The sequence below is a fragment of the Martes martes genome (assembly GCF_963455335.1).
Source record: "Martes martes genome assembly, chromosome: 3".
In the NCBI taxonomy this organism is placed as follows: Eukaryota; Metazoa; Chordata; class Mammalia; order Carnivora; family Mustelidae; genus Martes; species Martes martes.
The window spans coordinates 158,680,516-158,696,155 of NC_137890.1; the positions used below are offsets into that span (position 1 = coordinate 158,680,516).

The 15,640-nt window shown below is 46.6% G+C and overlaps 1 protein-coding gene across 2 annotated transcripts in view; it reads left to right on the forward strand.

Annotated features, from left to right (window-relative positions):
- The first annotated feature begins 1,896 nt into the window (after nucleotides 1-1,896).
- The window catches only part of DNER (delta/notch like EGF repeat containing), a 277,810-nt gene continuing 264,066 nt past the window's right edge, over nucleotides 1,897-15,640 (forward strand). The window contains exons 1-2 of one of the 2 annotated variants that reach the window (XM_080799206.1): nucleotides 1,899-2,098; nucleotides 3,989-4,202. In XM_080799206.1, the coding sequence (XP_080655332.1) occupies nucleotides 4,092-4,202 (111 nt within the window). In that variant the 5' untranslated portion in view covers nucleotides 1,899-2,098; nucleotides 3,989-4,091. Of the gene's footprint in view, nucleotides 2,099-3,988; nucleotides 4,203-15,640 lie in introns of both variants that reach the window. The other variant, XM_080799207.1, reaches the window with a different exon arrangement.

Sequence of the window (15,640 nt, forward strand, 5' to 3'; positions counted from 1 at the left end):
ACCAAGCATTCGGCTTCTCTGGACTGATCTGATGAACCCAATTATTTTCCTTTTCTTATTTCCTCAGGAAAATGTGCTTTGATTTCTAAACAACCAATTTAACAACATTTTAAACGCAGCCTGTTTACAAATGCAGGATGATACAGACTTCTTTACCCCCAACGCTCTTTGACATTGATGATTTACGGACTATATGATTTCTTGGTGGATGCTGGATACTATTAAGGTTAAGTTCGCTAGTGAGGAGGCAGCAAAGCCTACCAACTGTGGAATTCAGACCCCGGAATTCCTTTGAGGGCCACGATCTTCGTTAGATTGCTTCCGAGCTTCAGTTTCCTTAAACATAAAATGGGATAACTCTAGGCCTGGCAGGGTGGTGTGGGGATTAAATAAATTACGTGTAAAAGCTGCCAGCTGGACCCTCCAGTGCCTAATATGTATTCAGTTGATGGAGCTTTTGTCATTGGTCTGGAATTTTTATTTATTTATTTTTTTGTTTGGTATCAGTTTACTTATGGTAAGGGACAGACTTCATGCTATTACATCTAGCACTTTAGATGTTTAATAATTAGCCACCTTAGAAAATAGATTTATTTCCCTAGTCTGCCTGGAAATTGTTGCTCATCTTTTCAATTTTGTGGTTCAATCTTATGGAAAACAATAATTTTTATAGTCACTGTCCCATTCTTGTTGCTAACCATGGTCTTGACTTTGCTTTGTGGTTGACTTTTGTTAACATCCACCTCTCCTTCCTTCATGATCTTCTCTATCCTGCTTCATGGTTTTGAGCTGAAGTGACAAGTGTGGATTTTTTTTTTTAACTGTTGTGTTTCATCCTGGATTTGATGACTTTTCCACTTTATTTTGATTAAGAAACGCCTCAGTTCTGTGCCCCTTGAGCGATGACAAGACTGCAGGAAGGGAGACTAGCATGATACATCTCTGAAGAATGTGTCTCTGGCAGGACATCCAGTACTACAAGTGTGAATTTTTTAATTTGATTTTCAACTAGGCAAAGAACTTTATTAACCTGGTTTCAAACTTTATTCCCAGGCTACTCCAGCTTAATTAGGTGCAGAGAAGGAATTGTGTCTAAGTAAAAACCGAGAAGAATGACAGCATCCAAGGGGCTTGGGCTTAAAAATTTTAGAGACCTAGATTTTATCAGTTCATCCACAACATTTTTTAAAAAAGTGGCCATAATATAAAATAGCAGCCTCCCGTAACTTCTTTAAGTTCTGTCTTCTTCAGAAGGTGGCTCAGCTCAGTTTGCTCCGTTCTTGGAAACCCTATCAAAAAAAAAAAAAAAAAAGTTCCAGAAGATCTGGAACTTCATCATCATCTTCCTCCTCCCCGGTAGCAAGTGGTGCTTTTCCATCCCCAGATGAGGTGCGCAGAGCTTCAGCCAGCCTCCTTAAATGAGCCACAGTGTCTGCACCAAGTCGGTTTCAGACGCAGGGTTTCTGGTGATGGCTTTGTCCCGGCACGACCTGGAATGGTGAAGGGGTCGGCTGCCAGGGATGTCTGCCCTTGAGGCTGGTGGACGTGGATCCCTATTCCTTGGTTTGTGAACATAATCTGCTTCTTCAACAGCAGAGGTATTATTAACCTGTAGCTTCTTCAAGGAGAACTGACGTTTCTTATCATCTGCTGTAGCTGTTCCACGAGCCACCGTCTTCTTACCGCGAGCAGGTGCTCTCCTGGTTCATGACCGTTTCTTTTATCTTGTTGGAGCGGAAATGGGACCACATGGGGGACGAGGGTTGGTGCTCAGGGGGTCTTGGGCAGACCAGCTGTGAGATCAGGGGCCTGCACGTGGGGACGCAAACAAGATTGACAGGTGTCTTTTTTTTTTTTTTTAAGATTTTATTTATTTGCCAGAGAGAGAGAGAGAGAGTACACACAAGCAGGCTGAGAGGCAGGCAGAGGCAGCGAGAGAAGCAGGTTCCCTGACGAGCAAGGAGCCTGATGCGGGACTCGATCCCAGGACCCTGGGATCATGACCTGAGCCGAAAGCAGCGGCTTAACCAACTGAGCCACCCAGGCGTCCCGACAGGTGTCACTTTTTAAAATGCCACTTGCTCAGCTGATTATGTCAGTAAGTATTAAGAACTAAGGTTAGTGGAATCTTCATGAGTATTTAAATAACTTCAGGGGAATATTTGACTAGATAAGCAAACTGAATAGGCCGATGAAAGTTGCCCTTAGTTATAGTATTTAGGAAATATTAAATTTTATGCTGAAGTTCTTGGGAACTGCATAAATACTAGCCAAATTTTAATGAAAACATTCTACTTACAAGAATTCTTAGGAAATTTCATTCTGAAGTCTGCTGAATTTTATACTGGGGTTGGGGGGAAAGTGTGGGATAAATTTATAAACTAGACTTGAAATATATTCTCACCTGTTGAAATGTCATTTTGATTCTAAATGCGGTGGAGCCTTCAGCTGTGGTCTTTAGATTTGCAATTCTTGGAACACTCTCCTCCCTTCTACGGAGCCATCTCTCACCCCTCTTCTTGCTTACATTTTGAATGATTTCTGTTCCCCTTTAATGTGGTTTTCTCTGGAATATGTGCATAGCATCTGGCAATCTGTCGTGCCTGTTTCCAATTTCTTGAGGTGACATTTACTAAACTTAAAAAATATGTAATTATGTTTTCATAATTATAAACACATTACTTGATGCGTGATTTTGAGTGGAGGTGTACTCTTCCGTGACCTGCTTAATGAACTCCAGAATTTGAATGAGGATTTGGTGTAAGGATTCATAAATTTTGAAAGAATAATGCTTCTTAGAGAAGCCTGGTTAAATCTTTCTTTTTCTCTTTGGGTGGTGTTGCCTGGCTTCTCCAGGACTTAGGAACCAAGCTGGGTAACTGTAGTAGAGGATATAGGATTTACTTTAAAAATGGCCAAAAATATTGGTGATGGTTTTTGGTGTGATAGATTACTAGGAAGGAATTTACTATTGGAGGGAAACCATAAATCATGTGTTCTATAGAACACCTGATTTGGTGAGTGTGAATTCTTTCCTCTAGGAGAGACCACACTCCTTTTTCTAGAACCTGACTTAAGGGAATATTGCCATGGTTGATAAAAAGTGGCCTTGATCTATTATTTTATCCCTTATAATAACTACCTGTATACCTGGGAGTCAGTAGTTCTCTGTTTATTACTAATTACCAGGTGCATCCAGTCTACTATTTTGCTATTACGGTGTCAAGGATGGGGTGTTTGGGGTCTGTGACTTAGTGTTAGAACCTGGGGGTCGTCTGTTGTTTCCCAAGCAATCTGTATCCTTGTCTAGGTCAGTTTCCTCTTAGAGTATCATCAGTGGTTTTCTGGAGCTAGCCAGTCTGTGAGAGTTGATTGTTAAATTTTTCAGGAATTTTGTAAGCCGCTTGTTTTGTTGGTAACTTGAAATTAGCTAATGGGGGAATGTTTACATCACAGAAATTAACAGGCTTCAAATCAGAGGTCCTTCCTCCCAGGAAGTTGGTTGTCAAACCTTTATCAGCACGCCACTATGTATGTCTCTCCTTTGGGGACCCTGTTATATTGTGACTTAATATTTCCTTTAGTTACTTGATGACTACCTGTCTTCTCCACTGCTGTCCCCTGCCAAAGCCAGCCTCTTCACGAAGGCAGCCTTCATCAGTACAGCCTTAGCTACTAGCACATTGCCCTAGCCCATGGTAGGTGTTAAATGGTTATTCATTGGCTGAATATATACATCTCCTTTGGGACTCTTCTCTGTTCTCTACACATTTCCCAAGTTGGACATTTGCTGGAAAGGGAATTTATGGGACCATTGTTTTCAACAGAAACGATATTGCTGAGAAAGATAAGCTATATGAAAAGTTAGTTGTAAATTTTTCCAACAGTTTAAAAAACAAGTGAGTTTTCTGACTCTTTGGTTTTGCTGCTGCTCATGCATGGTGTTGCTTCCAAGGGTACCTAGAGCTTGCTTGTTTGTCTTTTGTAGGGATGTTGTAGGCTCCTGCCCGACATTGGCATCCCACTGCCAGGACCACATAGTCCACAGATCAGATCCTGCACTTGTGTGATACTTGTGTTTCTGAGAAAGGATGAACTTGGCAACTACACGGGCACCCAGGCGCCTCAGTTCTTCTCTGGTTACCACTGATGACCAGGTGCATCAAGTCTGCTCTGCAGGGACACAGGAATCACCAATAAGGGTGAGATCCTTGGTCCCCTCAACACAGGAATTGGCCAGTAAAGGCCCCAAGGGACGCACCATGGCAAGGGGCAGGGGAGCGGGGGAAGCTTCATTCCCTGATGCAGTTTTAGGACTTAGGTCTTCCTGAGAAGCTGTCGGTGACTCAGTGGCATATTAATGTATCTAGACCCTTATTTGCACCCCTTTCTGTTATGTACCTGGGGTAATATCTTGCTATGAATGAGTTTTATACTCTTACGCTCTGTGAGCATCGTGCTTCCTTCTATGTGTCTTATACTTGGAGTTGTAGATGATGCCCCCTTCTACTATTTTAGGAGTTGGTGAATGAATCAGAATCCTTACTTCACGACTGTGTAGGTTTGAATCAGATGCCTTCTGATTCTTTGCAGCTGGGGGAGACCTAACTCTTTTCTCAAGCAGCCTTTTCTCAAATGAGTCAGATTGCTTTCCCTGCATATAGTTCTATACAATTACACACTGTGACTCTGGCATGGAAGTGAATCACACCATTTTTTTATGTGAGAGGGCCAGCTGTGCTCCTGAAGGTTGATGGAATTGGCTTCAAGTGGAAGATGTTGAGACAGGGGGCCAATCTATTTATTTGCCGTGTAACGAAGCTCAGGTGAGAGTGAGTGACAGGTGGGTGAGATAGTGCAGGAAAGTCAAAAGCAAACGGGGAGACAAGAGTTGGTGAACTGTTATCAAATACCAGTGGACCATTAGACATACGGAAGAAGGCATTAGTGGTTTTCGGAGAGCTTGACATTCCCGTGGAGAGGAGCTGCTGGACAGTAAGGTCGTGTTGGTGAGTGTCTATTACGTCTGTCGAGACTACTGTTTTTAACTGTCAGACTACCCTCCGATGATGGCAAATGATTGTAATTCTGTTTTCAGTTTGAACAAGAAAAGAGGTGGTGGGGACGGTAGAGAGAGAGATGTTCCAAAGATAGAGTTTGCCCAGGTGAAGCTGGAAATCTGTCCAGTTCTTTTGTAATAATATTTCCATATTAAATATGTATTTAAAATGCCATTGAGTACATTTTATAACTCCTCATCCCCCTTCCTCCTCCTCCTCTTATGTACTTTACTGTTTAGGCAAAAGGTGAAGGTTGATTCTCAGACTGTACTAGAGAGCAATGATGGTTAAGAGCTATTTGGTTCTTAAACCTTTATAGTGATTCCCCCCCCCCTCCTTTCTTCTCTGATATTCTTGTTCAGAAATGAACTTCAGGCAGGTGTTCACTCAGACAGTGACATAAGCAGTGTCTGGGGGGCTGTGGGGAGTGTGGGCAGGCGAGTAGAAACAAAGGGGGGTTCTTACATATGGTAGAATGTTTCTCATGTCATGTGGGTGGTTTCAGACTGAAATCCTGAGAAGTTCTCTAAGGAACCCTCTGGAACCTGGAAAGCCTTCAACCTCTACTTAGGAGCAAGCAGCCTGGTCTCCTGCTCTGTGGATCCATCTTGGAAGAGATGTCGATGCATTTTCATTTCCTTTCACATCAAGCACTTTCCATGTCCTTCTGTGTCTGTTGGTATCTTCTTGTCAACCACATCCCCCTTTTATTATGACTTTCCCACCCAATGTCAATACAGAGCACTTGTGGGATGTCCTACTTGTAGGTGTGGATATATGTTGATCTACTTTTCTTTCTTCTTTTTTTTAAAAATATTTTATTTATTTATTTGACAGAGAGAGAGAGAGATCACAAGTAGGCAGAGAGGCAGGCAGAGAGAGAGGGAGAGGGAAGCAGGCTCCCTGCTGAGCAGAGAGCCAGATGCAGGGCTTGATCCCAGGATCCTGAGATCATGACCTGAGCCGAAGGCAGAGGCTTAACCTATTGAACCACCCAGGCGCCCTGTTGATCTACTTTTCTTCTGAGGCTCAGAATTCCAGAGGAAATGGAGTCTGGTTTTGTGATTCAGAGGTGTCACCTCTGCATGTGATTGTGTAGGGGCTGATGAGAGAATTTGATGTCTCAGGCTGATGAATGTTGGTCTGTTTTTGACCCACACAAGTTGCTCATCGGTGCTTCCTGGCTTCCTCACCCTCAGCTGCTGAAACTTTTCCATTGTATCTGCCTGACTTCTCCAAATTTCCTTTGGTCACAGGACACTTTTAAAATTCACTCACTCTATATGCAGCTAATCTCTATATTAAGGAATATTTTTTATGAGGAAAATTATATCATACAATGTCTTGGGGGTGTCCATGTTCAACGCTGCGTTCCCAAAAAATTCATGATGTGTGCATTTTTCTCCTGCAACCTGGCACATTAGAATCACATCAGAATCCCATTGGCCTTTAAATCTCAGACCAATTCCATCTGAATCTTTGGGAGTAGGTCCTGGACATTCTAATATGCAGCCACAACCCTGCCCCAGTGCTCAAGGATAGACTGACCATAAGGTTGTAAACGATAGGTTGCTTCTTAAATATTGGAGCCAAATACAAGACAAAATGAGGAAACTTCTGCATCGGTTTCCCAGGGCTGCTGAACCAAGTACCACAAATCATGTGGCTTAAAATAACAGAAACAATGGTTCCATCATTCTGGAAGCCAGAAGTCAGAAATCAAGGTGTTGGCAGGATTGGTTCCTTAATGAGGACAGTCTGGGGGAATTCCAGGCCTCTCCTTTAGCTTCTGGTAGTTTGTGGAGCAACCGTTGGCATTCCTTGGCTTGTAGATACAATACTACAACCCTCTGCCTTCATGTGGTGTCATCCCTGTGACTTTTCACATTACCTTCCCTGTGTATATGTTTCTTTCTGTGTCCTGTGTCTTTCCCCCTTTTAGGAGGACACCAGCTGGATTGGATTGGCGCCTATTCTAGTGACTTCATATTAACTCTATTACCTCTGTAATGATCCTATTTCTGAATAAGGTCACATTCTTAAGTACTGGGGCTTAACATTCGACATACTATTTTTGGGAGATAGAATTCAACCCCTAACATTTTCCCCAGTTATAGTAACATCAAGGCTCAAGGAACTATTGGGGTATTTCCATTATGTGGTGGAAGGAATCCAGGAGTCCCTGGGAAAGCTGTTGGGAAGAATGGAGGGACCATTTAACAAGGGTTTCAAGGAAATAATTGGGGAGAAATGAATGGCCGTTGTAGTGTTAGGTGACACAGGCCTCAAACCTGGTCATCATCATGAGTGGTTTTGGATGGCGACTCCCAACACGCATGAGTTCTGACATACGCCATTTTGTGCACAAAACTTGTTATGAGGCTGTTTGAAACTCAGTTCTCAACTTGACCTGAGACTGAGTGTAATTGTAAGTGCAGCTGATGCCTGGGCAGGATCCATGAGCTCCTTTCCTATGTACTATGAACTGGAAAGGGGCAATGCTGGGTATCAGTTAAATTAACCTTCAGATTGAAAATGAGGTTAAGTCTCCCTGGGCATGTGTAATATGAAAGTCACAGTCACAGAAGTTTTCTCCTTTGTCAGGGAGCAGTCATGATGAGATCATGGATACTTAGATATCCCTTTAATCCGTCTCTGAATTTTAGGATCTTGACAGCATGAATGTGATGGTGGTGTTGCTTCTGAAAGCAAAAGAGTACATCTTTGTCTTGTGCCTGTATATTGAAGATAATAATAACTTGAAACATCAGACTCCAGAGAACCTTCCGTTTGAATATTACAGCCAACACAGACTTAAAAGATCATTGTCATCACATATCTGCTGCATTTCTGAGGGGAGTGGCTGTACTCTTCGAAGTATCACTTCCCTGAGAGGTGGGGTATAAAACGTGGCTTCTCCTCCCTTGTCTGTTCGGTTCTGGTCTTTTGTGTTGTGTGTAAAATGAGAGTCAAGGGAGGGGTTTGGAGCCTTCGGAAAAAAAAGAAGCCCTTGAACTCTGTCAGGATGGCAGAAGTTGAACGGACACCTCGCAGCTCAGAATTTCTTGTAACAGAAGGATTTAGTTCATATTCTTTCAGGAGGACGGGAGGGAGATGTGCTATGTTGGGTGGGGATGTGAGTCCCCGTCTACCAGCGGCAGAAGCTATTCCTGGCCCCACGAGCCAGACCGCCAGACCGAAATGGCTCGGATGCGAAAGAGACCGAGAAGGGAAGCGGCGCCAGGAAGTCCTCCCAGAGGGCAGGTGACCAACCCGATGCGGAGTCTGACATTTCACAGACAGGATTAGACAGATCCCATGTTGCATCCGGAGAGAAGGTGGCCTTCGAGAGGGAGACGAGGAAGAAGGAGCCCCAGTGCCAGGGAGTGAAGGGGGGAAGAACAAGAATTCTTTAAGTCACACTGCGTACTCAGTGGGCCAGCATCGAGGTTTCAGTGGCAATCATGCTCGAGAAAAGAGGAAGTGAGACTCACACCCACCCCCACCTAAATCAAGAGCAGGTACAACCGAAGCCTGGAAATTACTATGAATATGGCAGCCGGTGCTATGTCAGGGGTGAGGGGAATGTGTCGCCTGCCTTTCCATGTTTACAGCAGTATGGTCATTCACGGGGGGTGGGGGATGGGCAACACTTCTGCAAGAAAATTTCAAGTCCATCCTGTAATGACTTCTGAAAAAAAAAAAAGGGACCCAGTTCTGCTTCCCACCCCAGCCCCAGATGGCCTCGCCTGCAGACTTCCCCTAGTTCCTCATTATTCCGTGACTCAGGAATCCTTTGGGGACCCTCTCATAAGTTCCTCTCAGGGAATCCATGTCTGTAGGTCTGTGCAAAACCTTCTTGCATCCGGTTTTATTGTCTGGGGAGGAAGCCTTTGTTGAAGTGGCTGAAAACAGAGAAGGGATGATGCCTTAAAAAGAACAATCCTTTGTCGGAGCAGACGTGTCCATGTGAGTGTGGGAGCGAGAGCATTAGCATCAAACTGTTCTGCACATATAACTCTGTGACTAGTTTTCCATGCTCATAAATCTGATTAAACTGTCACTTACCCCATATACAGCAGACATGGTTTCAGAAGAACCTCATCCTCACGACACCTGTTGGAAGTGGGAAGCATCCCCACGGGAAGGACCTTGACTCAGACAGGGGAGCGATGGGGCTGGGACCTCACAGGAGGGGCATTTCTGCGATGGGGCCGAAGCCCAGGCCTTCAGAGCGTAGGTCCAGAGCTCTAGTCCCCTCGCAGCTTGGCCAGCTCTCCCAGCTCCCCCAACGGTCCAGGCCGCTGGTTTTGAGGCCATCTCAAGGATAGTACCAGCGGGCGTGGGAAGTGGGGAGTTCATGGCAGCATCAGTAGCGCCACCTAGAGAACTTGGGGTGTCCTTCGCTTTGTAAGTCTCGCAAGATGTCCCTGGAGCCCCCGAGGGGCAGCCCTGGGAGTCCTGCTCCTCGGAAGCCTGCTGTATCAGCTCCCCTTGGACGGTGGCATCCTCAGCTCACCCACAGGCCTCCAGCTCACCTGCCCGCTTGCGGGTGGGCACAGCCCCTGGGGCCTGGAGGAGCTGGGTCTGCTTTCTGGGTCCCGCCATGCTACCCCCACCCCACTGATGCCATATGAGGGTAAAGAGGAGAGGCAGACAGAGCGGTGACCAGAACAGGGACTTGTTGGTCCCCTCCTCTTGGAAGTGGGAGCCGACGTGGCTGAGGAAGGGCTTGGTTTAGCAGGATAACAAGATGGCTTGCCTGTGATTAGCCCAGAGGGACCCCCTGAGCAGGGAGAGATCAGGAGCCTGTGTCCGCAGGGATCTCCCTTTGTCCATCCTTTGTGCCGTGTTCGCCCCTGTGTCCGGCTGTCTTCTGGACAGTAATGAGGTGTAAACTGGAGAGCTCAGATGAGCTTCTGTTCAGAGTTTTTGAACTGAACCAAAATGAAGGCAGGTCCAGGATCAGAGCTGGCAGTGCCGGGTGGTTTGTGGGTGCTGAGGGTGGCAGAGAGTGGGGACCGATGACAAGGAGGCAGGAAATGGGTCGGCTTCCGCTCGTGCTGACCTCAGCTACAGCAACCCAGAACCTCCCCCTCAGACTGGCCCTCTGAGACCAAATGGCTCCTTCAATGGGCCTTTTTCACTTGTCCTCTTGGGAGGAAGGCGGCTTTGGTGGCTTACGCTGTATGGTGCAGGACGTGCCTTACCCTCCATGTACTTTTAAAGTTAGGATTATTAGCAGCTGTCCCCGGCTCCTCCTCCCCATCACCATGAACATGAACACACATGCCAACCTCTGGGTCAGCAGATCCCAGGAAGGAAGGCTGCCTGTGTTTTGAACAATGTAACACGATTGACACCTTCCGGAACTATGTGATTTTTATATCAAAGATGACGTTTGTGGGCAGATGACTCATGCTGATGGCTGGTGAATGTCCTTCATTTCTTAGATAGCTTTCCTGTAGGTGTCTTGTGACCCTCAAGGTGGGGAGTGAAGACAGAAGTCACCACTTGCAATCTGCTTTAGCTTTGGTCTCAGTGTTTTGGAAATGGACACTCCCTCTGGTTTCTTGACAAATGTTGGCCAACTAAAACCTGTAGAGCAGGTGGACAGTAAGCTCCGTGAGAGCAGGACCCCTGGGGATTTTCTAGTTTGTCATGTCACTACGGGAGCTCGTGGTTATTTGTGGATAGGTGAAGGAATGGTGATGTGATTAAGGCATAACCTTAGCAAACAGTCCTCAAGGAGAGCAAAGCATGAAGGTGGGAGACGGATTTGTGCCACTTTCTAGTTCATGAGAGCAAGGGCTCTGGACCAGTCCCGGTTGCATCCAGAAAGATGACCTTGCTGAGTTTGTGTAATTTGAGAAGAGTTTAATAAAGGAACTATTTTCATTGGTTCCCACAGAAGTGGACAGGCATAGAACAGCCAGGAAGAGACCCTGCACTGCCCCAGAACAGTTCCCCTATTGGCCCAGCTCCAAAGGCGGAGGGGACCGAGGAGCTGGAGCCACTCTCTGAAGCCTCAGACCATGCACACTGTGTTGGGGGATGGGAGCAGGGAGACCTTCCGTGGAGGGAGGCAGCTAGCCTGGGGTGACCTGCCATGGGGCGCCAGGGTGACTGATGTTTTGCCTTATTCCTCCCTCCCTAGGTCTCTGTGCACCCTATTGGCTCAACCTACCTTGTGGCCACAGCCCAGGGGGCACATGACAGCCCCCAGCTTAGGGCGGGTAGGGGAGGATGGAGCCGGTGTCACACGGTCTGTCGGTGTGTGCATAACCCTCTTCTGTCGATGGCAGATTTGATCAGCTGCCATTTGGTGCCTCGGTCTCCTCTGGCGTTGTGAGGCTAGACACTGCCCTGGGCATCTGAGCCGAGGAGGGGTCAGTGATGGGGGTCCCCGAAAGGCCCCCTGCTCCTGAGGGCTGCGTCCACAGCTCCCAAAGCATGTGGCTGTTGGGGGAAGGAAGATTTAGCAAATTGTTGGTAGTCCCGTGAAAAGTTTTTTTCTTTCTTTCCTTCTTTCTTCTGTTCATTTGTTCTTTCATTTTTTCTTTTTTTTACTCAACTGGTCCTTTTTTAAAAGTTTTTATTTATGTTCCAGTTATTAGCATACAGTGTAATACCAGTTTCAGGTGTACGATCTAGTGATTGAGCGCGTCCATACATCACCCAGGGCTCATTATGACAGGTGCACTCCCACATCCCCATCCCTATTTAATCCACCCTCCCCAAGATACATAGAGAACTTACAACACTTAACATCCCAGAAATGAATGATCCAATTAAAAAATGGGCAGAAGACATGGATAGACATTTTTTTTTCATGGAAGACATCCAGATGGTCAACAGACACATAAAAAGATACTCAACATCACTCATCATCAGGGAAATGCAAATCAAAATGACTGTGAGAAAAGGTCTTTTCCAAAAGTGGCTGTAGCAATGTTTTCTGTCCCATAGACTCTTCTAGAAACTTTCCACTCATTCAGTCTATGTCCCTTCCCCTTAAACATGTACAAGGCTTGTGATTGCTTCTGTGGAGGGAACACTGGAAGTGTCGCGATGTGACTTCTGAGGCGAGGGTAGAAGAGGTTGTCTAGCTTCTCCCCGTCTCTCAATCTCCCTCTCTCTGTCTCTGTTTCTCTGTGTTTCTCTCTCTCTGTCTCTCTCTTTATGCCCTGTTACGAGTCCTCAGCTGCCATCCTTAACTCCTTCAAGCCTGCCGTGGTAGATAGCCCACACACAGTTAGAGAGAGATGCCCAAGGGCCAGCTGTCCTGGCCCCCAGTTACTGGAATCTTCCTATCCCAGCAGCCCCAGACAGGAGAGCCATCGAGCCTACGTGTGATCGCAGCCCCAGCTGACTACCCCCCAGGCCAAGTGGAGCAGAGACTAGCTGGTCCTGCCGAGCCCTACCCAAAGTATAGATCTGTGGGCAAATCTACCCTTGTCATTACTTTAAGCCTCCAAGTGTGGTGTGGTTTGCTGTGCAGCAGTAGGTAACAGAAGGAGTAGCCTAAGAAGCCAGTAGTTGGTTTTGATTCCCTTTCCTCTTATCTCAGCAATGCATCTCACACATTTGCTGTACTCTCCTTCCACACACCAGAGAACTTCAAAGTCTAATAGCCACTAATCTTTCTGTGGCGTTTCTATGTGCCAGGCACTGCACTCAGGGCTTTACCTCTGTTACTTCTCATGAATTCTCACAGCTCCATGAGGTCTCCCATTCCTGCCACCCTCGAATAGCCAACAAGGGGGCTGATGTAGCAATAGGGTGGTTATTATCCACCCAGAGTGAAGCTGGCAGCCTGACCCCAGAGCACATCTGTTTCTTGCTTGTGGACCTTGAAAAGCAGAGTTCTGTGGGGGTGCCTGGGTGGCTCAGTCGGTTAAAGCATCTGACTTTGGCTCAGGTCATGATCCCCAGGGGTCCTGGGATTGAGCCCCACGTTGGGCTCCCTGCTCAGCAGGAAACCTGCTTCTCCCTCGGCCGTTCCCCTTGCTCATGCTCTCTCTCTCCACCCCTCAAATAAATGATTAAAAATCTTTAAAAATTTTTTCATTAAAAGAAAGAGTTCTCTGTGAAGCCTGGAGTCTGCCATCATTCATTCAGTGGGTATCTGTGGAGCATCAGAGGACTTCAGATGTGTGCTTGGAGGCAGGCATAAGGCAGTGAACAAAACAGACAAGAGTCCTGCCCACTTAGAGCTCGTCTTCTAGTTCAGGGAGGACAGGTGAGGCATGAATAAACAAGAGTGTAGCAGATAGTGGGACTTGTCGTGCAAATCATCAGTTACAGGAAGATGATGACATAGAAGGTGACTGGTTGGCTACACTGGATAGAAGTGATAAGGAGCCAGAGAGAGGGGCTTTGGAAAGATCACTCACAGAGAGGAACCAGCTTGGGTGGCCTTATGTGAGAACAAACATGGCGTTTTCGAGTACTCAAAGGAAAGCCAGGATGGCCGGACCAGACTTGCACCTGCAGCCTAATGACGAGGGGTGGGTGTTGAGACACCGGCAGAGGCCTCGTTGTGCGCTGGTTCTTGGCCAGCTCGAGCAAGCCCCGATTTCACAAGGGCCCTTTCAGCTAGAATGGCAGCCACTGGGTCCAGGAACTGCGGAAGCTTCTTTCCATCTCGTCCTTCTGTTAAAATGGTTAGCCGATATATATATATTTTTCTGATTATAAAAGTAATTCAGGCTTAATATTAAAAAAATTTGAAAATAGAGGAAAAAAATGTAAAACAAAAGAAAAAAGTCTCCCACAGGTGGCCACACAACTTGTCAGTCTCTCTACCATCCCTTGTTTTCAGAGTTGAGATCAGATACGTGCTGACTTACATGGTAGCTAGCAGACATATGTGGCTATTGAAATTAATATTGAATGAGTGGCCCCCCGCCCCCCCAAAAAATCCAGTCCTTTGGTTGTAGCAGCCACCTTCTGAGCACTTGTGTGTTTTTAAGTGTGTGTGTGTGTGTTTCAGTGGATTTGCGGCTCCTACGAGTTCTTGACTCATCACAGAACTGACGTCACCGACTGTTTTACTGAGGTATCAGTGGTTTATACAATAACAACAGCTTCTCTTGATAAGGTTCCAGGTCCTTGGAGAACCCCTTGAAAAATCCATTTTGCTCCTCCAGTCAAGCTCCTCTGATGTTTGGAATGCTCCAGACGTCTTTTCCCAGGAGAGCAAACCAGCACCTTCCTCAGAATCTTGGTCACTCGCTTCAAGCGATGGTGAATAGGCTTGTCCAGGATTCCTCTCACGGCATTGCCCCAGGCGGCCCCAGCACACGGATGTTCTCATGGGGGGAAGGAGGCCCCATTGTCTCTGGCCTTGTGGGGACTTTAGTGAGGGGTCCTCCCTGGTAGAACAAGCTGGAGTCTGCCTGTGCTCTGACTGCATGGCCGTTCCCTGTGCCAGCTCGCTCCGGCACCATACCCTTGCACCTGACCTGGATTTTCTGAGTGACCTCGGTCTTTGCCGTCCATAAATAACCCTGATTTCCTGATGCCTGGTGAGGATTGCTACAACGCCAGCTTTGGAACTTTAATAGTTTCTGAATGAGGTAGGGTCTCCAGGGGCTCTTCCTCAAGCAGAATTAGAAGCTTTGATATGAAGGGAAACTGGAGAGGCAGCCCTGTGCAGCCTGAATAAGGGTTGGTGTGCTTGCGGTGCTCATACCCGCTCCAGAATGGGCATAGCCTGTGTCTCATACTCATGCAGTAAGAACTCTGTACCCATGTTTCATAGACATTTCTTTTAGCAAAATTTAGTGAACCTTTCCTCCGTTCCTTCCTTTCATGTCTCAGTTACTTTTCAGGTGCATTCTTGTTTTGTCTTGAGAAATGTCCCCTTTCCGGTTGGAGATGTTAAAAGCTGCTCCTGGATTTCTGGAGACACCAAGTGATGCACACGGTCTCCCCGGGCAGAGTCTTTCCTCAGGCGAGTAGAAAGGCAGATGAGGTGAGGGTCATGTGGGAGGTCACGGGCATCCATCACCCCACAGGGTAGCTTACAGGAAGGCTTCTGATTAGGAGGCTGAACCAGCAGCCTCTCCACTACATTGTCGTGTCTGAATGGCGGTGGCATAGTCATGAGAGTCGGGCTCCAGACTCTGTTCAGTTCTGGAAAACAGGCCAAGTCTGGGTGAAGGGAGAGACCCCGTTTGGCATGTATGTGGGCCTTCAACACTCTCAAGGCAATAATTTTGTTAGCTGTCAGGTGGCCTGAATTCTCTGAGCGCATGAACCCCAGGAACATGGCTGCTGACATGTGATCTCCACTGGGCTCTTTCACGGGCAGAGGCACAAGTGGGGCTGTTCACCTTCCCAAGTGCAGGCTGAGGCTTGTTTCCATGACCATTGGAGAGAAAATGATCACTTTCTGCTGCAGTCCAGATCTACCTACTTCCCTCCTTCCTTCTTTTTTTCCTCTTTCTCGCCTTCCTACCTTATTACATGAAATTTTTATTTTCTATTTTCTAAGAAGATTTTATTTACTTGACACACACACACATATATATATAGAGAGAGAGAGAGTGAGAGAGAGAAACAGTACAAGCCGG